The 24,111-nt window shown below is 44.8% G+C and overlaps 1 protein-coding gene across 1 annotated transcript in view; it reads left to right on the forward strand.

The window, feature by feature from the left end:
- Positions 1 to 15,125, forward strand: part of LOC137427701 (solute carrier organic anion transporter family member 1C1-like) — a 37,555-nt gene extending 22,430 nt beyond the window's left edge. The window contains exons 12-15 of the mRNA XM_078777876.1: positions 2,156 to 2,331; positions 7,010 to 7,074; positions 10,463 to 10,580; positions 14,409 to 15,125. Of these exons, the coding sequence (XP_078634002.1) occupies positions 2,156 to 2,331; positions 7,010 to 7,074; positions 10,463 to 10,580; positions 14,409 to 14,733 (684 nt within the window). The 3' untranslated portion in view covers positions 14,734 to 15,125. The remainder of the gene's footprint in view (positions 1 to 2,155; positions 2,332 to 7,009; positions 7,075 to 10,462; positions 10,581 to 14,408) is intronic.
- The last annotated feature ends 8,986 nt before the right edge of the window (positions 15,126 to 24,111 follow it).

The following is a 24,111-nucleotide window of genomic DNA, read 5'->3' on the forward strand; positions in this document are numbered from 1 at the left end:
GGCAGTCTTAACAATCCTTACCTCACCTAATCCCAACAGGCGCCTTCACACACACACAGGGAATGAAGCACACCGGTTATTCTTGTACCGGGAAACGTGCAGACGATGACTTGGTCTGTCAGTTCCCGTGCGCAGCTCACGGCCATTCAGGACACGCAACTTGAAGGTCCGCACGAACAACGACCCAGCTCGGAAGAATTGCAGCGCAGGAAAGATGAACCAGCATGTCGGACAGCCAGCTTCAAGATGAATGCCAAGAGAGCTCGAATGACGATGGGCACGGACCTTTATCGGGTGGAAGTTCTTCTAGTAGGTTCTATGGCCTCCCATTGGCCGAGGTTGGTCACGTGCGGTCATTCAGCCCTGCCTCCCTCTAGGAAGGTTTCATTCCTCCTTCCCTCTTTCATTCGGGGAGGTTTTACAACCCACCATTGGTCACCTGCCGGTGACGTGTCCACGACCCCTCATTGGTCGCTCGCTGGTGACGTAGGCTCAACCTGATTGGTCGCCCGCTGGTTACATGGCCTGTTCTTTTAACCATGCCTTTCTGCACATGAAAACGTCTTCCCTCAACCACACGGGGGTTTGAAATCCTGCCTAACTCAACGCATATTGGTGTGGATTACTAAACATTGGGAGGAGAGCTCATCTTTACATTTAATAAGAAATAACTAACTACTGCAGGCTACATGTTGTCGTGCAATTAACTATAGGGGGTTTGCCTTTATTGCAAAACCGCAACAATATATACCGGAGTGGTCGGGGGGATCACATTATTCGTTTTATTACTGGCAATTATTATTACAGCAAAGAAACACGACTTATGAACAAGCTGTCTCCTTATCCATGCTGCACCCAACGGAGTCATCCCCGGTACTGAGGCAACCAGCTTCACCGCAGCAAGTTACCACGACTCATGGACCAAGCTGTCTCCTTATCAATGCTGCACCCAACGGAGCCCTCCTCAGTACTGAAGCAACCAGCTTCATCACAGCAAGTTACCACGACTCATGGACCAAGCTGTCTCCTTATCCATGTTCCGCATGCCCCCACCCTCCATCCCCGAAATGGCAACAATATAGATCTACACGACCTCCTGTTTGGCCTCTGATGTAAACCTGGGTAGGCCCAGACTCGTTCTCTTCCCTCTTGGTCCCATCCTTCCCCAGTCTCACAACTCCTTGATGGGACAGAATTGGCAAAACCGAACATGCCGAAAGGCAAGGCCAGGGCACCAGACCGCGTCCTAAATGCATGTCGATCAGTGCCACGTGAGCGGTGGTTAACTTGCCCCATCAAAGCTGATGCCCCCGGCTCGGTTCTCACGCACATCAAAGTCATTGTATTCGGGGTGGTCCTCGATCCCACAAAACTCAGTCTCTGTCGTCCTCAACACGTGGAACTTTGCAAGACGGGATTTGCAAAAGCTCAGGCCTCGTATCCCAGCAGAATGGGGTCAACAAGTCGCACCAAACTGCAGGGCAAAGCCGTGTCACAAACGCATCACCAAACATCATGATACTGGGAGCCTCGTGCACATCTCGTCCCATCAAAGCTGCCGTTTTCGCCTCGGTCTTCACTGCCTTCGAAACTGATTTATTTTATGTGGCCCTCGGTCCTTTCCTTCCCAGGTGAGAGGGAAGCGGCACAATATCCCACCTCCTTCTAACCGCCACCAACGGGGTGTGTGTGTGTGTGTGTGTGTGTGTGTGTGTGTGTGTGTGTGTGTGTGTGTGTGTGTGTGTGTGTGTGTGTGTGTGTGTGTGTGTGTGTGTGTTGTATTGCGTGCTTGACTTGGCACAGCTGAGGTCACAGATATACAGATGTAGATCCATCACACAGGCTGGAGAGGTCCTCAACTAAAGGGGTCGAAACCTCTAAATAACGGAGACCAACTGTTGATCGAGGCAGATGACAATTCATACGTTGCTTACAAATCACTATATAACCACTATTTTGAAGTTTGCAAAAGGATAAAGTTAGGTTTAGGTCGTTGAAGAACTCGTATCACTTACAACATGTGACCCTTTACATGTCAATGTAATGCTTTTGGAATATCTGTTTCTTTTCAGTAAGGGAATATAATTTTTTGTGAGGACGACATTTATCAAAAACATGTGCGTGTGTGTGTGTGTGTGTGTGTGTGTGTGTGCAGATTTTCTTAGATTGCCAGTGTGTGGCAGAGAGCATGCTGGGTAATTCTAGTGCAATGCTGGGGCATTGCCCACGTCAGGACTGCTCCGCTTCTTTCATATTATACATCTGTCTGGAAGTTCTTGCTCCATTCATAAGCTGCCTCGGCTACACTGCAAGTTACCTAATCTTCATTAGGTACGCACCACTGTGCTAAAAAACAAGTTTGTTTTATAATCATCTCATAAAACAACCGTGGAGACATTTCTATACAACAACAACAACAACATGCATTTTAAAGGCCATTTTCCCTACTAGAGCGGGGGTTAGCCTTGCGGTCCCCATGACAATCTTCTCCATTTTGCCCTATTTTCTGCATCTCTCCTTGTTAACCCCCTTGCCCGCATTTCTTCTTCCACCATCTTTAGTCAAGTCTTTCTCGGTCTTCTCCGTCCTCTACTTCCTTCTACATTCATTTCCATCACTCTTCTCAACCAGTCACTTTCATCCTTCCTCAACACATGACCAAACCATCTCAACCTGTTCCTCTTCACAGCATCAATCACAGGCTCTATTCCCATCATTTTTCGCAATTCATCATTCGTCTTCCTCTCTCTCAACGATACTCCGCACATCCACCGAACCATTCGCATTTCCACCCTTTCCAACCTTCGTTGCTGCTCTACGTTCATTACCCATGTCTTGCTCCCATAAATCATAACACTTCTCACATATGCAGCATACACCTTTCCCTTCAGCTTCAACAACACTCCCCTCCTCATCAGCACGCCACTCAGTTCCCGAAATTTCTTCCATGCACATCTCACTCCAGCAACCGTTGCCGAGTCTGATCCACCTTCTCCATTCAGCATGTCTCCGAGGTAGCAAAATGTTTTCACACCTTCCAGCTTCACGCCGTCTCCAAGATCCAACTCAACATTTCCTCCATCTGCAGCTCCCTCTGTGCACACCTTACATTTGAATGTAGCTGCCACACTGGTTAATAACCCTCTCAGACCACTACATTTTTGATGAACCCACTCAGCGCACATTGTACATTGAATGGAGTTCACTCCGACACCCTTCCTACACACAGCACAGGGCCACTTCCCAGTTCTTTCCACCTCACCACATGCTTTACCACTTGCCATCACCTTCGTCTTTCCAATATTCACCTTCAGACCTTTTGTCTCCATACATTCCTTCCACTTGTTCATCTTTTCCTTCAGTCCATCCATACTTTCCGCAATCAACACCAGATCATCTGCATACAACAACTCCCATGGTAAACCCTCCTTTACGTTCTGAGCCAGCACCTCCATCACAGCTACAAATAGTAGTGGACTTAGTACCGACCCCTGATGCACTCCCACCTTCACCTCAAACTCACCACTGTTCCCGTCCTTCGTCCTTACAGCTGTGCGTGCTCTTTTGTACATTGCCATCACTACTCTGATCAACCATTCCTCCACTCCTAACTTCCTCAATGCCCATGTCAATACTTTGCGTGGAACCCTATCGAATGCTTTCTCCAGATCAGCAAACCCAAGAAACAACTTCTTCCTCTTCTCCATGTACTTCTCCTGCAACTGCCTCACAATTTCTATACAATTTACAAATTTGCAACTGCAATTTCTATACAAATTTCTATACAATGTTTGAAAATTGGGAGTGGGTAGTCAGGATGTTGGAGGAGGTTCTAGAAGTTGCATTGTATACTCATCACACTGAAGGAAAAGAGTGGAGTGGTTGTCGGAATCAATATTGCTGGTAGGTAAGTCAACGAACATTCATGGTTTTTGGCGGGGTTTGGAGGGGGGTTATACATGGGCTATGGCTCGTAATGGAGCTGACACACACACACACACACACACACACACACACACACACACCACACACACACTGATGAGAACATGATCATCAAATGAGATTTGTGCACGAGCAAGAAAACAACAAATCAGAAAAGGTATCCTAAATACATTCAGCAACAAACTTCCAAAAACAGGTGCAAGTGCAGGATACTACAGAGGAAAACGAAACAAACACATAGAGGCCCAATGATCGCAAAGAAGAACAAGCGTTACGCCTAGGTCCCCCGTCGGTGAAGTGATGCGAGTTGACAAAGTGGAAGACGCATGGCGGCCATCTTGGAATGTTTCAAGACGCATGGCGGCCATCGACCCAATTTTCAATAGCGTTCTTCCTTATGCGTAGATACACCCGCACACCAGATTAGACGTTAGTAGTTCGTTTATTTTTCAAGATATTTCGCTCACAAGGTTCAGACATATATATGGTGGCGGCCATCTTGCATTTTGATGTGGTGCTCCAATTTTCAATGGCGTTCTTCCTTATGCCTAGATACACGCACACACCAGATTAGAAGTTGGTACTTCGCTTATGTTTCCAAGATATTCCGCTCACAAAGTTCGGACATACATAGCGGCGGCCATCTTGGATTTTGACGTGGCGACCAAATTTTCAATAGCGTTCTTCCTTATGCCGAGATACACCCACACACCAGATTAGAAGTTGGTACTTCGCTTATTCTTCAAGATATTCCGCTCACAAGGTTCAGACATACATGGCGGTGGCCATCTTGGATTTTGACGTGGCGACCCAATTTTCAACAGCCTTCTTCCTTATGCCCCGATACACCCACACACCGGATTAGAAGTTGGTACTTCGCTTATTTTTCAAGATATTCTGCACACAATGTTCACATACATGGCGGCGGCCATCTTGGATTTTAACGTGGCGACCCAATTTTCAATAGCGTTCTTCCTTATGCAGAGATACACCCACACACCAGATTAGAAGTTGGTACTTCGCTTATTTTTCAAGAAAAATCCGCTCACAAGGTTCACATATACATGGCGTCAGACATACATGGCGGTGGCCATCTTGGATTTTGACGTGGGTTGCACCCACACACCAAATTAGCATTCGGTCCTTCACTTAAGCACGCACGCACGCACGCCCGCACGGACGCATGCACGCACGGACGGACGCACACACGGACGGAGGGGAAAACCATCGTTCCCCTTTCGCTCCGCAGTGCGACGAGGGACAAAAAGGAAAACTACAAAAAGAAATATCAATAGATGTACAAATGGGAGAATGACGAAAGAGCAGGAAGATTAAAAAGAGAGCTTGGCAGAACATGGATCGACAAGGAAGGCTCATTGGAATGGCTAAGACGAGGACAAATTGGGACGGAGAACGAGTCATCATCAATGCCCAAGACCAGGGACACTACAATGAACCACCTTTAGAGGCCATTTTTCCCCACAGAGCAGGGGTTCGCCTTTTTCAGGCACCGTGGTCCCCTTTTTGAAGCAATGTTTTATGGCCGGATGCCCTTCCTGCCGCCAACCCTGTTAGTCACCTCTTGAGACACACAGGGAATTACCAGTGAACTGGTACTCAATTTGCCGACCCCGGAAGGATAGCGGGCTGAGTCAACCCCCCTGGCGTTAATTCAGTGATCGACCGGGATTCGAACCCAGGATCCTAGGATCCCAAGCCTGCACCCTAACCGCTAAGCCAACACCAGGCTCAGGGACACGACACTGATGGAAAGAAAATGGTGGGATTGAGCCAAATCGGACAAATCGGACAAATGCAGGTTTTGTGGAGTAGAAACAGAAAGTACCAGTCTCCTCCTTTCGGGATGTACAAAAACGTCATGTCAGAACAGTTGTACACAGAAAGACATGACAGCGACTGTAGAGTAATCCACCGGCACATGTGTAAATATTTCAACATTCTGGTTCCAGAACAATCATGGAAACACAAACCAAATCTGATCCTTGAAAATAAACACATGGTGCTCATGCATAACAAGATGAGACATGACATCAAGTGTGGACATTGCAAACAAAGCAGTGCGTCAGGACGTAGCGCTCAAACACAAAAAGGAAAAGATGGCATTGTTGATTGAGGTTTCGGTTCCCAATGGACTTTGGATAAAATGCTGCAGAAACCAGGAAAATGACCAAATACCAGGATCTGAAAAATGAGCTCAAGAGGACTTGAAAATTGAAGAAAACTGCAATTGTACCAATGATAGTCGGAGTAACAGTGATGATCAGGAAAACCCTTACTGAGTACTTAAAAAGCCACGAGGGGGGAGGGCAGGAGGGGGAGGGGGGGGGAGGAAGGAGGAGAAGGGGAAGGAAGGGGGCGAAGGGGAGTGGAGAGGGGGGAAGGGGAGGAGGGGGAAGGGGAGGACAGGGGGGAGAGGCGGGAAAGGGGAAGTGAGGAGGTAAGGGAGGGGGGAGGTGGAGGGGGGGAAGTGGGGGGAGAGGGGGAAGGGGAGGGGGGGAGGCACGAGAGGGGGAAGGGGAGGGGGGAGGCAGGAGAGGGGGAAGGGGAGGGGAGGGAGGCAGGAGAGGAAGGGGGTTCATATATATGCTGGTGGGTGAATGTGGCATTCATCACATTTCTGAGTTAAGTGTGATGCCGATCAAGAAGAAGAAGAAGCCGTATTACCAACTTCGTACAATTCCAGAATTGTTTGATTTATTTGTGTTCAAATGTCTGGTGATTGTTTTGTATTTATTTATGCGAATGTGTACTTGTATATAACTGTCATTAATTTTAAAAGGCTTCAGCACTATCGAGCGATTTTTTTTTTTTTTACTCCAAAAAAACTTCTTCTTTTTTTCAAATTGTTTTGGGTTTTTTCCTAAAAAAAACACTCCCAGGCACACACTGATGAACCTCTGAAAGTTTGACGAAGATCCGTTTATCCATCTCTGAGAAAAATGGCGATACAGACAGACACACACACAGACAGACATCTCTCTTATATAGTAGATGAATTGATTAATAATTTTGTTATTATTATTATTTGTGTTATTGTGGAGAGCAGAGGTATCCCGAAAGACCTGAAGTCCTTCGCATTGGGCATGTACATCGTAATGGCACGAACACTTGGTAAGACACCTGTCCTCATTCTTTTCATGAATTTAGTTTTTTTTTGTATGTAAAGTAAAGGTTTATGGAAGAGGATCTGGAAGCAACAGAACAAAGGACCAGCAGAGAGTGGGGAAATTCCCACTCTCTGCCTCAGGCCAAAGTAGGCCGAGACAGACACACAAGGGATGCGTGTTGGAATGAAGAATAGGGGAGGATGCAGGGGGTGGATAAGATGGATACAGAAGCAAACTCTCAAGAAGGAAAAACTGGAAATTTGGGAGAGGGGAGGGAAAGTGGTTTAATGGGATTAGAAAGGATCATGGTTTTGGATGGAGGATGATCTCAGATTGGTGGTGAACAACTGCCTTGAAGACCTGGTGGGAAGAATGGGATTCAAGAGGCTGTGGAAGTTGTTTCGAATGAGGAACGAATGAGTGGATGTGAGCAGTGATTATGGATTTTTGGGAGTTTCACCAGGAGAGGTTTGCTGGTGGATGACATGTGCCTTGCAAAGACCTGGGAGGGTGGGGTGGGGTGGGGTGGGGTGGGGTGGGGAGGGGAGGACAAAGCACGGAGATAGCAGAGGATGAAAGACCAGAAAGGAGATGGTCGCAAACAGAGACCACCAACCTGTCTGTGCTGGCAAAGTGATAGGCCCATAGACTCGGCTTCATTGGAGGAGAATGTTGCTGGAATTTCTTTGCTTTAAAAGTAAAACTTTGTCCTGTTGGTTATAATTACAACCCAAAATATCGTCTGACGATTCTGTGACCTCAGATTCAGATTCAATTTCCATATACTGTGTTGAATGGTAAGACCCCATTGATGATCGGTCGGTGATTGGTCGGTTGGTCGACCAATCAAACGGAGCTCATTTTAATGTCCTCCATATTCAAACTTGGCGGATGGGTGGGGTCAAAAAAAGGGCTCTGAATAAAAATGGCAATGAAAATGTAATCCATGAGGTGTTTGTGCGTAACTATTTAATTATTTTTTTATGTTAAAGGTTCCAATCACTGACTGTATAGTCCTCATCGAGGCCAGGTCTTAAATGAAACAACAAAAGAACTGAAGAGTTAGAGAAGTGAAGAAAAGGAAAAAAAGAATCTAAGAATTTTTGAGGAACTGGAAAACCTGCCTCTTGAAATGAGACAGGATATAACTAACTGTTGTGAAGGACATGAGAAGGTAAACAAATCCAGAGCTTAGCAGTGAAGGGAAGGAAACAAATAAAACAGCCCACCCTCGAGTTGCCAACGTCCACACAATGATCATGTGACGTAGTCGCTTGCCAAGTATTTTGTGGTCCAATGGCTGAAACCGAACCAATATCTATAGAAAAGGGAGAGAGAGCCAACATTGCGGCATAATTCACGCGGGTTGAGTTTTGAGGTCAGATTGGGAGAGTTGATATGTCGGATTGCTTTAGACTCGACTCTACAAATCCTTTAAAACAGCTGTTCACCACCATCTCTTATCTTCCCCAATCCAAAACCTTGATCATTTCTACCCCCGTTAATTCACCCCAGATCCACTTTTTTGAAATTCTGACTTCTTTCCTGGAAGTCCTAGCAGTGTCCATGTGTTTTATACCTCTCCCACCCCCCGCCCCCCTTCCCGTGCCTCATCCCCCCCAAGCCCTCTCCCTCCCACAGATCTCCCGATGTCCCTGCTCTCAAATGTTGTACTTGTGTGCTTCCCTCTCTCTCCTCATCTTGTCTCCCGCTCCCTTTATCTTATGTTTTATGTGTCAGTTTGTTTTTTTTGTGATCAATGTTACCTCTTACATGAGCCTCGATCTTGTATACAAAAAAAAAAAGTAGAGTTAGAACCTCCCTAGATCTGAGAGATGTACTCTATACAAGGACGAATTAATCCTTTATGTAATCTGATCAACTGTTCAAAGGGGAAGAATCTTCGACATCTGAACAGGACTCCCAGTTTATTAGAGACAGACGCAGCTATTTTTGGAATGTGTGAATTCTAGGATAAATTTGATGTTAGGGTAATACCTAGTAAGTTTATTGAATCCCATGATGTAATTGTGGAGCTTTCAAAGGAGATTGGGGGAGTTGAGAGGAGTTTTAACCTTAACTTAATTACATTTGCCCTTCTGAGAAATCCTGTCGAAATCCGAATTTGTAGAGTTAGTTGTGACGAAACGAGACGTAGATCGAGTAAGAGAATGTGGAACGGATGTGAAAGATGCAGAGGAATGTAATGATGAGTCGTCAGCGTACAGCCGTGTTGTGTACTGTATATAATGAATACTCCTTGTTCATGTTTGGAAATTATTTTTAATTAACTTAATTAATTAAAATTAACTTAATTAACATGGTTAATTAAGTTAACTTAAATTTACAGTTAAGTAGTTAATTTAATTTAACTTAATTAGTTAATTAAATTAAATTAGTTAATTAAATTAAACTTAAATTTAGTTAAATTAAATTAAATTAGTTAATTAAAACTTAAATTAAATTAGTTAATTAAATTAACTTAATTTAATTAAATTAACTTAATTAACTTAATTAACAACCTTAACTTAATTACATTTGCGCTTCTGAGAAATCCTGTCGAAATCCGAATTTGTAGAGTTAGTTGTGACGAAACGAGACATAGATCGAGTAAGAGAATGTGGAACGGATGTGAAAGATGCAGAGGAATGTAATGATGAGTCGTCAGCGTACAGCCGTGTTGTGTACTGTATATAATGAATACTCCTTGTTCATGTTTGGAAATTATTTTTAATTAACCTAATTAATTAAAATTAACTTAATTAACATGGTTAATTAAGTTAACTTAAATTTACAGTTAAGTAGTTAATTTAATTTAACTTAATTAGTTAATTAAATTAAATTAGTTAATTAAATTAAACTTAAATTTAGTTAAATTAAATTAAATTAGTTAATTAAAACTTAAATTAAATTAGTTAATTAAATTAACTTAATTTAATTAAATTAACTTAATTAACTTAATTAACAACCTTAACTTAATTACATTTGCCCTTCTGAGAAATCCTGTCAAAATCCGAATTTGTAGAGTTAGTTGTGACGAAACGAGACATAGATCGAGTAAGAGAATGTGGAACGGATGTGAAAGATGCAGAGGAATGTAATGATGAGTCGTCAGCGTACAGCCGTGTTATGTACTGTATATAATGAATACTCCTTGTTCATGTTTGGAAATTATTTTGCAAATGACCGCACTCTCGATACTCCCCTGAAAAATCAGCCAAGTTATTAACAGTTGCTCCTGAACGCCCCGATGAGGGATTGGGCATCGCGGTGTACCTGCATTCTAATGGAGACGTGGCAATGAGGAAGCAACTTGCAGAGTCTATGAACTTCTTTTCATACTTTGATATTCAAATGAAAAAAAATGGTTTGCTGACTAATCTTGCCCGTAGGTGGAATCCCGGCTCCCATGTATTTTGGTGCTGCACTTGACAAGACGTGCATACGTTGGTCGGAAAAGGCCTGCTCGGATCAAGGTGCTTGTCGCCTTTACAATGTGGACAAGTTCAGGTATGAACAACAGAGGGCCTGAAGGGAACAATTATAAGGAAGTTTCAAAAGTGGAATTAGTCACTTCCTCATAACTGGTCTTTTATGTATATTAAACATGCAGAAAAAAACCACCTTCAGAGGCCATTTTCCCCTGCAGAGCAGGGGTTGCCCTTTTTCGGGCACCATGGTCCCCTTTTTGAAGCAATGTTTTACAGCCGGATGCCCTTCCTACTGCTAATCCTGTTAGTCGCCTCTTGCGACACACCAGTGCATTGGTACTCAATTTGCCGACCTCAGAAGGATGACAGGCTGAGCCAACCCCCCTGGCATTAATTCAGCGATCAATCAGGATTGCGAACCCAGGATCCTAGGATCCCAAGCCGGCACCCTAACCGCTAAGCCAACACCAGGCTAAAGAGGGGGGTGTTGAACTAGACACTAGAGGAGGTGTTGGAAATTAGAACATTATAAATCCACCCTTCTATTTCAAGACTATCTCATAATTTACTAGAAGGTAAGAAAGGTGGACTTCCCTTTCCAACTCCAAACAGAAAATATCCTTGAAGTAATAAATGCTATACAATAAATAATTATGTCTCAATGAATTGAAAACAATTCAGGCAATCATACTGGAATATGCAATTTGATGTCTGGCTCTCTGTCTTTTTGACCCCTAATATTTATCCAATACCAATTTCAACCCAACTTGACAGGAGGACAAAGCGTCACACGATGGGGGTTGTAGCGACTGAATTCCAACGACTGAATTATAAGACCATTATATATCTCTATACGTATATATCTCTATATCTCTCTATCTCTATCTCTATATATATCTCTATATATATCTCTATATATCTCTATCTCTATCTCTATCTCTATCTCTATCTCTATCTCTCTCTCTCTCTCTCTCTCTCTCTCTCTCTCTCTCTCTCATAACGGCCAGACGTCGCTACCCCACACATTAATTGTGTTGGACCAGGTTTTTCAGTCTTGTGACCTCTAACCCTGTCCTACTGTCTGCAGTGTGAATGGTTTAGGTACCACTTTAAGCTGTCACAGTCTCATGTGTGTGTGGGGGTTCATAACTTTATAAATAACCCTCAGTGTGTTGCTTCCTTGTCTTTCTCACCCCTATTCCTTGTAATAAACCCTGTTTTCTCACCATTGGCGAGTCGGCCTGGTGCACGGTTCGGATTTGGGAGATCATAACCACAGAGTGAGTCAAACCCCATGGTGATTAGAAATTGGCAACAAACCTTGCTCGGAGGGTAAAATTTGCGGTGCATTCCCCTGGGGTTCATACTTGACCTTTACGAATGGGGGAACTTGACCTTTAAGAATCATCCTTTACGAATGGGGGAACTACTGTAGGTGACGGATCTCGTTGGAGTTTCTTTACGTTGGAAACCGAAGAAAAGATATGTTCGGCTTTCTTGGCTGATGTTGTACGACTTCCGAGGACCATCTGTCGTTAAATTGGTGACCGTCTAGGTGGAAGATTTGACTACATGTCCACCCTCGTCCACCGTTGCATTAATACTCAGGATTCTGATCCCAAAATAATTTTATTGAGGAATTTCTGAAACCTCATACCTACCTTACAACACCTGCTGGGACCACAAAACATTCCACAGAAGGTTATTATATTTCCTTTTAGTAAAATATGCAACTGTAATAGTTACTAAACGCATCCCCCTGTCATGTGACCAGATCTTCAGCTCTGATTGGTGAACGGTTGTGGGGGCATACGGACAGCATTCGCCTATGGGCTATGCCGTAAAAATTCTAGTGTCCGGATTCAGATCCGGATTTTCACCAAAATCTAATCAATTGGTCTGTATCGCACATCCAACCTCTCCACAAAATTTAATCCGAATCCGTTCACAACTTTTTGAGATACCTTGTTCACAAACAAACAAACAGACAGGGGTGAAAACTTCCACCATTGGTTTTCCACCATTCCACCACTTCCACCATTGGTGGCAGAGGTAAAAATCATTAAAAATAAATAAATGTGTAGACCTAAATTTTTGGTTAGCTATGTGTGTTGGAAAAGCCACATTGGCTGCTCGACGATTATCTTTATCAGAGGTTTCCATCAAAGGTATGAAATTATGTTCTGGATTCATAAATACAGTCACGTGAAAAAGTAAGTACACCCCATGTAAAGTTTTGACTTTTTCAACATATTTCAACATACAGCTATTTGATCTTCATTTCAACAATATTGAAAGGTTAAGGTGATATAATATAACAAATATCATGAAACATTTACATTTTGTAGTTCATTGTATAATTTAAATAAACATAAATGCAAGTTTCGCATGTGAAAAAAGTAAGTACACCCCTACATTTATCACTACTTCAAATACCTAAAATTAGAATCAGGTGCACCAGCTCAGGTGAAAATGATTAGAACATCATTAGAGAGGATCTTGACGAACCTGTCTTATTTAAACCCCAGACATTTAGTTTGGTTTGCTCTTTGTTGTTGAAGTGTGTGGCGTCACCATGCCTAGATCAAAAGAGCTCTCTGTGGCCTTCAGAAAGAAGGTTGGAGATGCCTACGAGTCTGAGAAGGGATTTAAAAAGATCTCCAAACAATTTGAAATCACTCATTCGACTGTCTGGAAGATCATCTACAAGTGGAGAAGATTCCAAACAACTGCCAACTTGTTCAGGCCAGGCCACCCCAGCAGGTTCAGCCCGAGAGCAGACCGCAAGATGCTGAAAGAAGTCTCTAAGAACCCCAGAATGTCATCACGGGACCTACAGGTAGCTCTTGCCACTGTTGATGTCAAAGTGCACGAGTCTGCCATTAGAAAGAGGCTGCACAAATTTGATCTACATGGGAGGTGTGCCAGGAGGAAACCTTTGCTGTCCAGAAAGAACATCAGGGCAAGACTAAAGTTTGCCAATGAACACCTAGGCAAAGACCAGCACTTCTGGAACAATGTGCTCTGGACAGATGAGTCAAAGGTAGAGCTATTTGGCCAAAGTACCAGAAGACATGTTTGGCGAAAACCAAAGACAGCATTTGACCACAAGAACCTGATACCAACTGTAAAGCATGGTGGTGGAAATATTATGGTTTGGGGCAGCTTTGCTGCATCAGGGCCTGGGCAGCTCACCATCATATAATCCACGATGAATTCTTCATGGTACCAGAGGGTGCTTGAGGATAATGTGAGGCCATCTGTCGGAAAGTTGAAGCTCAACCGAAGGTGGACCTTGCAACATGACAATGACCCTAAACATACCAGTAAATCCACCAAGGAATGGCTGAAAAGAAAGAAATGGAGGGTTCTGGAATGGCCAAGTCAAAGCCCGGATCTAAATGCTATCGGGATATTGTGGGGGGATTTGAAACGAGCTGTGCATGCAAGAAACCCCTCAGACATCGCACAGCTGAAAGAATTCTGCATGGAGGAATGGGCAAAAATTTCTCCCAGTCGATGTCAGAGACTGGTAGACAGTTATAAGAAACGCCTACTTGAGGTTGTTTCTGCCAAATGGGGGCAATACCACCTATTCGAGCCAAGGGTGTACTTACTTTTTCCACATGCGAAATTTGCATTTATGTTTATTTAAATTATACAATGGACTACAAAATGTAAATGTTTCATGATATTTGTTATATTATATCATCTTTATCTATCAATATTGTTGAAATGAAGATCAAATAGTTTTATGTTGAAATATGTTGAAAAAGTCAAAACTTTACATGGAGTGTACTTACTTTTTCACGTGACTGTACCTGTTAATCGTCTGATTAATTTGATTTTTTTTTGCACACCTTTTTATGTATGTCTCACCCCAACCTCAATTACTTTCTATTTCCAGGGTAACTTTGCTTTCACTCACATCCTCTCTGAGGTTTTTTGGCCTCATCTTTTACTTCATCATGGCTACATTTGTTCATCGTCGGCAGAAGTCTGAGGCTGAACAGGTGGTGATGCAAAATGGACAGGAGGATCAAATGCAAGCGTCGGCCGTGGTACTGGCAGACAATGGAACGGATGGAGGGATGATCAGGAACCTTCTCTCTGGACCAGAACCGGATGGGGTACAGGTGTTAAATAACGTCCCGTCCAGCAATGCATTGGGCAGTGGTGAGGGCATGCTGCGGGAATCTAATGGCGATTTGGAAAAGGAGAGTAGCGTATAAAGCACTAGAATTACACAGCCTCATCAACACTTTTTTCTTATAGTCAAATTAGGTGTTCTCTGTTAGGAATTCAAACTGACAGCTCAAAATGAAACTGCCAATCAGATCAATAAAATTGGGTAAAACTTTATTTCATTTGGCTGTTTTTGATCACTTGAAAACTTATTTTTAATTGTCACGCATGGATAAGCAGCAGGGAATATTAAATGAACATTGTACGCTCACAATCGATAATTGTTTGTACTTTGTATTTTCAAATTTGTTAAATTGTATCTGAGTGTTTATAAATAGAAGTCTTATGTTTGATGTGCAAGAAAGTAGGACCACAGGAGTATGGCATTTAGTTTGTAATTATAAAAAAATAAAGCCATCTAAAAATGGCAAATTATTAATTTATTGGTTGGTGACATATTTCTGGACACCTTCACCCATTGCAACTCACCATGTCAATGTACTCAATATCCTGGCTTGTAAGAGCAAGGTGACAGAGGATTTAAAAGTATCGTGAAACCTGGATGTAAAAGTGATGACTACGGGTAGGATTAACAATATAACTTGGGAAGTGATGGAAGATGAAACAAGGAGCTGATACTCTAGATCCCCGCCTTTTGGGTGGTATGTGGAATAGATCTGTTTAATATGAAAGCTGAATATTCAACGGTTTTTAAAATATCAGGTACACAAGCCAAGTTTAGCGAGATGGTTACCATGGCAACATAATTCAGACAAAACACTGCCGAGATCTAATCTTGTTGAGATACTATCATGAGGAATAGATAGATATCTGCAATATGAAATCTAAATGTTGATTTTCGAATTGTTTTTGAACTATCGCGTACACAAAAGTACAATTGCTCAGTCGGTCGGATGGTCGATCGATCGGAGGGAGCTCGATTTAATGTCCTCAAAATAATTGGTCAGACGGAGTTCAAGAAACGACATTGTCAAAGGGGTGGGAGACAAAAAAAGGTGGTGGTGATATACCATTTGAAACCCTGAAAGGTATAGTGGGATTGGACCAACTCGGGGAGGTGATTCCACAGGCAAGAGAAGATGGAAATAAAGGAGTGCACGTGAGCAACAAGGGTGGATTTTGGAAGGTTATCAAGGAAAAGGTTACTGGAAGAATGTGTGCAACCTGAAGTAACTGCGGAGGAGCAGAGATAAAAAGAGCAAAAGAGGCATTATTAGAAGAGGACAAAAAGAGGTCACCTTGGTGTCCGTGATGAGAGCTTGAGGCCCATCTTTGTAGGAGATGGCATTGCATACAGGGGAAGTCTGAAGTGGGAGTACCAGCCCATTGAGGTGAGCTGAGGAGGTCTATGGTCAGCACTCAGCATTGAAGGCCACTTAGTTCAAAATCCAATGCCATGCCTTTCTCCATTTCCCCAAATTGAGTCTCCAATTTCGTCTCAAATTCTCCCAGTCTGTCCTTAATTTGGTGTTCCATTCTTTCCTCTATTCTATCAATTCGTACCCCCAGCTCCTGTGTTACTCCCTCCTTAGTTTCGTTCATTTAATCAGTGATCTTTTATTTTTTCCCTCCCATCGTTCATTCTTTTCCCTCATTTCATTCCTTTGTTCATTCATTCCCCCTTTTATTTCCCTCATTTACTTCCTTTGTTCATTCATTCCCCTCATTTCATTCATTTGTTCATTCAGTTGTTCATTAATTTCCCTCATATTACCCTCCATTCGTTCACCACGCTCATTCTGAGCATTCATTTGTTCCATCAATTGCTTTAGCATGGCCTGGAGAGTCATTGCACCTGTTCCCTGCATCTCCGACTCCGCCATTACAGGGGAAGTGGTTCGAACACTAGGGACGGGGCAAGTTCCTACCCTATCCTCAAAAGAAATCTACCCGCGACTCGCTTCCTTCTACTTCGCTTCCTTCTAGCCGCTCCACCATTTTGTTTGTTCAGCGATGTTTCCCCACGCACGCTTCTATTTACCTCAGAAAAAAAAAGTATATTTCTTTTAATTTTTCCGACGCCGTGCGTCCTCCTGACACCAATTTACTATCAATTTAGACACCTCGGTACTACGATCACCTCCCCCTCGATGGGAGAAACAATCGTTAAAAAATTTGATTCCAATCGCTGAGTGCCATCTGTGCTCCACGGGTGTCGTACTCGTACACCGGACACCCAGTGTCCCACAGGGTTCGAATACCGCTCCTGACACCAGTTGTACTATCCGTAGATATTGAAGACCAGCCTTGGATGAATACCCGGACGGTCTTTACTCCCGAGGCGGCTGCCCCAAAAATGGCGGTTATTTTGTCACACACGAGGTGAAGGATGCGAAGCGCTTGCCTGATGAAAGCACACGGGTTTAATCCGGAACCCACAACGAACAGACACGACAAGGAAATTCAACAATAATGATTTAATGAAAATAAATGTAATACGAAAGTGTCAAAATAAAAGTTGAAGTAAAAACTAAAATTCTAACTGAGGTACCTCACATGCAGACTCAAATACGGACAAGGGGAAAGATTTTTTTTAAATGTTCTTTTTTTTAAAGTGCATTTATCTGGTCCCAAATGGTCTTTTTGTAAGGCCAGCGGTGGTGGCGAAGCCCAGAGCGTCCCACGCCTCTGAAGAGACAAGATTCCCCCCCGACCGACGAAAGCAAAGATACCCAGAGCCATGGGGCAAGCAGTGAAGACAGCCCCCATTTTCCTCACTCGCGACCTCCTCGCCTCCCAGAAGCACCACAGCCGAGTCCTCGTCACGCCTGTACTCAGCTTTGGCCTCAACGAGGACTTTGAGGAGCTTGGCGACTGTTGAAACTGGTGAGGTCGGTCGACGAAAGGACCGCGCATCGAAGCGCCCCAAAATGGCGCCGGTCAATCACGCGAGCGCACCGAGCCGTGAAGTGGCAGCCAGAAACGTCCTCCTCTCAATTCCTAGCTAGCAAGCACAACGTGGCCCCCAGCTCACCAAGAGCCCAGCGGAGTCTGAAACCCCCTCAAAACCCGGCCGACTCAGCAACAGCGTTCCTCCCAGGCGCACACACAAAAGAGAAAGCAGCTCCTCCACCAACGTCCATTTCTCTCTGCTCCTTCTCGAAGCTCCTTGCTCTGATGTCACCCCAACCAATCGCTGAGCTCTGTTGCATCACCCCATGTCCTCTTGACCAATGACGAACTTTGGGGGCGTGGCCTGCCGGCTTGCTCTTTTGGAGGCGGGGCTTAGTCAGATCGGCTATGTTCTGGGTTCTGTCGGCATGCAGGTGACGGTTATTGTTGTTTAATGGAGGCTTTGCATGGCTGAGTGTTCATTAAGGCAACGTTCGTGGGGGGGTAAAGGATGGAATACCATAGTGAAGGTAGGATTGTATTGGTGTAGCATGGCCCATAGACACGTACGTGACGTCTTGATGTATTAAGTAGGGAAACTGGAGCTTAACATTGTTTATGTGTCCTTCACACGGGGGGGTGGGGGGGGGGGGTGAAGATGTGTTAACTAGATAGGGATTAAGGTTAGTTTTCCCCCAGTTTGTGATTGCCTCCTGTGGCTTTTCCCTACGTTTTTTTTTTTACAACTACAACAAGGCCGCCATAAAACCCTCGTTACAACAACAACAATAACAACAACCTCCCATTAAACGAGTTGTTGGGGTTGTTGTTCGGAACCCTGGGAGACACTCGGTTAATTTTCGGGTGCAAGTGCGACACCCGCAGAGTGGAAATTGCACTCAGCTTTGGACTCTTTTCTTCTTCTTTTTTGCGACATTTTTTGCAAATTTTGCGACACCACTCAAATTTAAAGACGTAATGACAGACGTGTAGTGCACGAAATAGTGGAGCGGCTATAAGAGACCGAGGTAGAAGGAAGCGAGTCGGGGGGAGATTTTTATGATAGGATTGGAGCCTCCCCCGTCCTGAGTGTCATGACCCCCTTCTCCACAATAGCTGAAAACGAGACGCATGGAACAGGTGCGATGTCTAACCAGGTCTTGTATCAATTATTAATGGTATGAATGAATGAATGAAGGCTAATAGGAATGAACAAAGGAATGAAATGAGGGATATGAAAGAACAAATGAATACCCAAGCGAATGAATTGAATGGACAAATTAATGGGATGGAAAACAAAATAGATGGAATGGAGGGAAAAATTGAGGGAATGAATGATCGATTGGAGAAAAAAATTGAAGGAAAATTAAAGACATCACTGATCAAATGAACAAACTTAAAGAGGGAACAAAATAGATGGAATGGAGGGAAAAATTGAGGGAAAAATATATCACTGATCAAATGAACGAAATTAAAGAGGGAACGAATTGATAGAATAGAGGGAAGAATGGAATGCCAAATGAAGGACAGACTGGGAGAATTCGAGACAAAATTTGAGACTCAATTTGGGAAAATGGAGAAAGATTTGGCTTTGGAATTATTATTTATTTTTTTTGTATACAAGATCAAGGCTCGTGCAAGAGCTAACATTAATGACAAAAAAAAAAAAAAAAACGGACACATAAGACGAAATAAAGGGAGTGGGAGACAAGATGGGGAGAGGGGGGAAGCACACAAGTACAACAACATTTGAGAGCAGGGACATCGGGAGATCTGTGGGAGGGAGGGCGCTTGGGGGGAGGAGGCGTGGGAAGGGGGGTGGGGTGTGGGAGAGGTAAAAACCACATGGACACAGCTCGGACTTCCAGGAAAGAAGTCGGTATTTCAGAAAAGTGTATCTGGGGTGAATTAGCGGGGGTAGAAGAGATCAAGGTTTTGGATGGGGGAAGATAAGAGATGGTGGTGAACAGCTGTTTTAAAGAGCTGGAGGGAGGAGAGGGATTGAAGAGAGTGAGGGAGTTTGTTCCAGAGGTGGGAGAAAAGAGGAATGAAAGAGTGAAGGTGAGCAGAGAGTCTTGATTTTGGCAGTTTAACCATAAGAGGGTTGCTGGCAGATCTTGTGCGACCTGTAGGAATATTTGGGGGACAGAGCACAGAGAGAGGTGGGGGTGCAAGGCCAGAGAGGAGTCGGTAGAAGACAGAGTTGTTTTTAAATTTTGACTTAAAAAATTTAAAAATTGAAAAAAATAAAAATAAAATAAACTTACAAGTTTTGAATTTGACTTAAAACGGGAAAAAATGGCATTGAAAATATAAGAGGGTAAAACCTAGGCTGTTCGAATGGGGGAAAAGTTGGAGGACAAAATTGGATCAACAAAGGCTACGCGCCTCGGAGTTAAGGACCGTTGCGACTATTCGTCATCCAGCGGTGTTAACCGCCGTGCTGACAGGACAACATATATATATGTATATCCAGATTCGGATCTTCACCAAAATCTAATCGATTCATCCCTGTCACACATTGAACCTGTCCACCAAGTTTCGACCGAATCTGTCCACAACTTTTTGAGATATCGTGCTACGATGTTGTTTTTAGCCCGATCAATCACTCAACAGTGAAAAATCACTTTAAAATTATAGAATTCAGATCTTCACCAAAATCGAATCAATTCTTCCTTGTCACACACACAGCTTGTCCACCAAATTTTGTCCGAATCCGTGCACAACTTTTGAGATATTCTGCTCACAGACAGACAAACAGACACGGGTGAAAACAAAACTCCCGTCTACCTTCTCTGGCGTAGGTAATAATAAGAAGAAAAGAAAATTACCAAAGAACGTGAATGTTAGTCCTGGTGTGAGCGTGAAGCTTTGGCTTTTCGACAGATATGGATTCATAGTCTACTTGCCAGCAATGTGAACCCGGAAATGTTGAGTACCCCAAAGTTTTAAGTTAGAAATGTACAGTATGGGTCCCCAGCACTTAGAAACTGCCGGATGCTAACTTGCATATGTTGGGCAATTAGCAACATTAGCATTAATAGCATTAACCCTATCAAACATAGGCCTGGGACACTGAGATTTCTATTTCGCTCTATTGCTCCACTTTTATTCACAGGTATTAGAGGTAACAAAGGCAAGTACCATACCAAACTAGAATAATATGACTATGGGTAAATAATATCCTCAAAATTAAAACACAAGTATACACTAAATTATCAGAGCTGAAAAATATGTGCACTAGTTACACAACATAAAACTTCCATCAAGAAAGAGCGTCTTGCACTTCTACTACTCTGCACTGTTATAAAGCATATCCTCATCATCAAACTCATCCTCATCGTCTTCATCTTCTTCTCCTGACTCTACATTCTTGTCATATTGCTCTCCTTGCTGTGAGTGTGTTGCAACATGTACTATCAGAGCCTTTGCAGAAGCAGTAGCTGGTACAGGCCATGCCTGCAGCTATGCAGCTGCACTTTGCTGTTAAACAGGGCTTTAACCCAGCTTTGCAGCTACAGCTGATCATTTCCAACACGGCAGGAGGAGCAACGGGGCTTGCATCCAGGATGGGCATGATGACTTCCTCTCCCTTCTCGCCTTCCTTCTTATTCCATCCAAACTCTGTTATGTCCACAGCTGGTGGGTCAGGGCAGTCTGCTGCTTTCCAAAGCAGCACCTGTAGATGGGCACGCCGTCCATGGAGGAGAGCGTTGCGCTCTGTAGGAGGCAGTGTCTTCAGTGCTGGGGGGGTTTTGTGCTTTCGGTAGATGTCATATCTGGCGACGTTCAGAGATGCCGACTCCCTCTCGTTGTACAGAGCCAGGAAGAAACCACTCTCTGCCTCTGTAATCTGTAAATCAGTAGCTCCCTCCTCCCCGATGAAGTGAAGCAGGTCACCAGGTACTACTCTCATGGCCTTGAGTGCGGACACCTTCCCTTTCCCCGCGGGATAGGAGGTGGTGTCACATCCAGAGAGAGTATGCATAGCCAGGATGGAGCGACACTGCTCACCGAGATTCTCTACTGTCGAATTGATGTTGAGAATAGTGCCATCCCATCTCTCCATCTGCAGGTTACATGTGATACCCACCTTCCAGCACCAATAGACCACGAGTACGAAAACATCAGTGTCGTCGCTGAGAATGCGGACAGTTTCAGCTCCGCGACTGGCTGCATCCAACATGTATGAGATGAGGGAGACGTCAGCCTCGTCATGAGTGACAATACTGTCTGCTTTGCTGACCATCTTGATGTGATCTCCTATGCTGTGTGTGCACAGGAGCTCACCCAGTCTCCGTTTGTTTGTCTTGTTCTTCATCACTTTGTTGCGGCTAGGTAGAGGGGTTGTCAGTGAGAGTCGGTACTCTGTTGAGCTCTCCCCAGCTCTTCTCTGCCTCTCGTGGTCTTTGGCAGAGACTTGCTCATACTGGTCAAAGATGACAAATGTTTCGGTGATGTAGCGATTAAGCCGGCGCCCCATGCTGGCTGCGAGGTCAGCCACAGTGCCTGACGATGGCCACACCACGTGGTAGATGAGCTGCGATGCATCAACGAGTACAACATGTGGTGGGTGGGGATTGGGGGCAAGGATTCCAAGACGCTGGACGATCACAGACTTGTTACCCTTCCTGAGGCATCCATACTCATCGATGATGGATGCAGGGACCGGGCCGAGCTCGTAGTCAAAGAGGGCAGAGAGCTCCATTCTTCTCTTGCTCCCCACCACCAGCAGCCGAGCAAACAACGCCTCAAGGTCACATATGATCTTCGCATTGACCTTCACTCTTTTTTTGGTGAATGTCATTGTCACCACCTTATTTGAGATGGGCGCATGAAATCTCTCAGGAAGTGATGAAGAGAACAGTGTGCTCATGTCCTGTCCGATCTTCAATGCATCTTGCACATTCACCTTTTCATCTGCCACCTGGCCATTTATGATATGGTGGAGGGTCGCGGTCTCTATGGTGAGTGGATGGGAGTTTTCCTGTAGCACTCTCAGGATTTTAGCCCGGTCCTCCGCGTCCAATTCCCGCCATCCTTTACCCTCTTCTTTGTGTCTGTTGGGGTTCATTGTCTTATCCGGTGCTTCAGCATCGTCGTAAATCTCATCCAATGACTTGGAGAGATAGGAGCAGATGCCGAAAGATTGGATCCACACGGCGACCTGCTCAGGGTTGGTGGAGATGCCCTTCATGCCTCCTACTCCCTTCCCTTGCTTGATCCATGTCTGCTCCCCAAACATGTCTCCACTCACTGCAGCTGCACCATCAGTGGCGGCACACATGGCTTCCAGCGTAAAGGTCATCCTTGGCAGTAGCAGGACTAAATTTTTATAAGAACACTCACGGAAAGCATATCTGTCTAAGTGTATTATGTCCAAATTTCATACAGATCCTTCAAATAGTTTGCTCACACGAAGCATTCAAACGGAGCAATAGAGTGAAAGAGAAATTTCAGTGTCCCAGGCCTATGTTTGATAGGGTTAATGCTATTAATGCTAATTTTGCTAATTGCCCAACATATGCAAGTTAGCATCTGGCAGTTTCTAAGTGCTGGGGACCCATACTGTACATTTCTAACTTAAAACGTTGGGGTACTCAACATTTCCGGGTTCACAAGAGGGCTCTATAGGCTTGGCAAGTAGACTATTGTGGCGGACACAAAAGCCCACTGGCGTGGTGACATCATTCCACGCACCAAGTGGGCGGTGGCCACGCCCGAGGGGTAGGCGTGGCCTCATGATATACACCGGGCGACCAGCCCGGAGCAGTTCAGTGTTACAGTGTGCTCTTACAATAAAGACGTTTATATGTTACCGCTTGTCCGCTTCCTCCTTGCTCACAAGCAGCGCGCGTAACGCCGCGCTTTACTGGTGACCCTCGACGTTGGATCTGCCGTAGCGATCCTTCCGAACACGACGCCATTGCAATGGCCAACGACAAGGCAATGGCGATTAAACTTCCCGAATTTTGGGAGGCCCAGGCCGAAGTCTGGTTCGTTCAAGCCGAAGCCCAATTTCAGCTTCGGCGCCTCACCAACGACGACCTGCGCTACTGCCATGTCGTCGCCTCCCTCGGGCCCGGCACGGCCGCTCGAGTTGTGTCCGTCCTTCACCACCCACCGGATGGCCACAAGTACGAGGCACTCAAGCGGCTACTCCTAGCCACGTTCGGCCTCATGGACGACGCACGGGCCGACCGCCTCCTGGATCTCCCCGAGCTCGGTGAGACGCGCCCGTCGGTCCGAATGGACCATATGCTGTCACTGTTGGGCGACGAAGCCCCCGGTTCGCTATTCCGGGCGCTTTTCCGGCGCCAACTTCCAGCGCAGGTTCGCCTCGCGTTGGCCGGGACCGAGCTAACGGAACCCCGAGCATTGGTAGCCGAGGCGGACAGGTACTTCGCCGCTTCGGACACGCGGGCGAGCGTCGGCGTGGCCGTCACGGCCCTCGACGCTGATGTTCAGCAGCATGTTCCACAGCATCAGCTTCTACAGCACGCTGATGTTCAGCAGCATGCTGATACGCACCTCGTGAACGCCGCCACGCCCCGCCCACCGCCGCGGCGAAA

The sequence above is a fragment of the Myxine glutinosa genome, chromosome 5 (assembly GCF_964187855.1).
Source record: "Myxine glutinosa chromosome 5, kmMyxGlut1.1, whole genome shotgun sequence".
Taxonomy (NCBI): Eukaryota; Metazoa; Chordata; class Myxini; order Myxiniformes; family Myxinidae; genus Myxine; species Myxine glutinosa.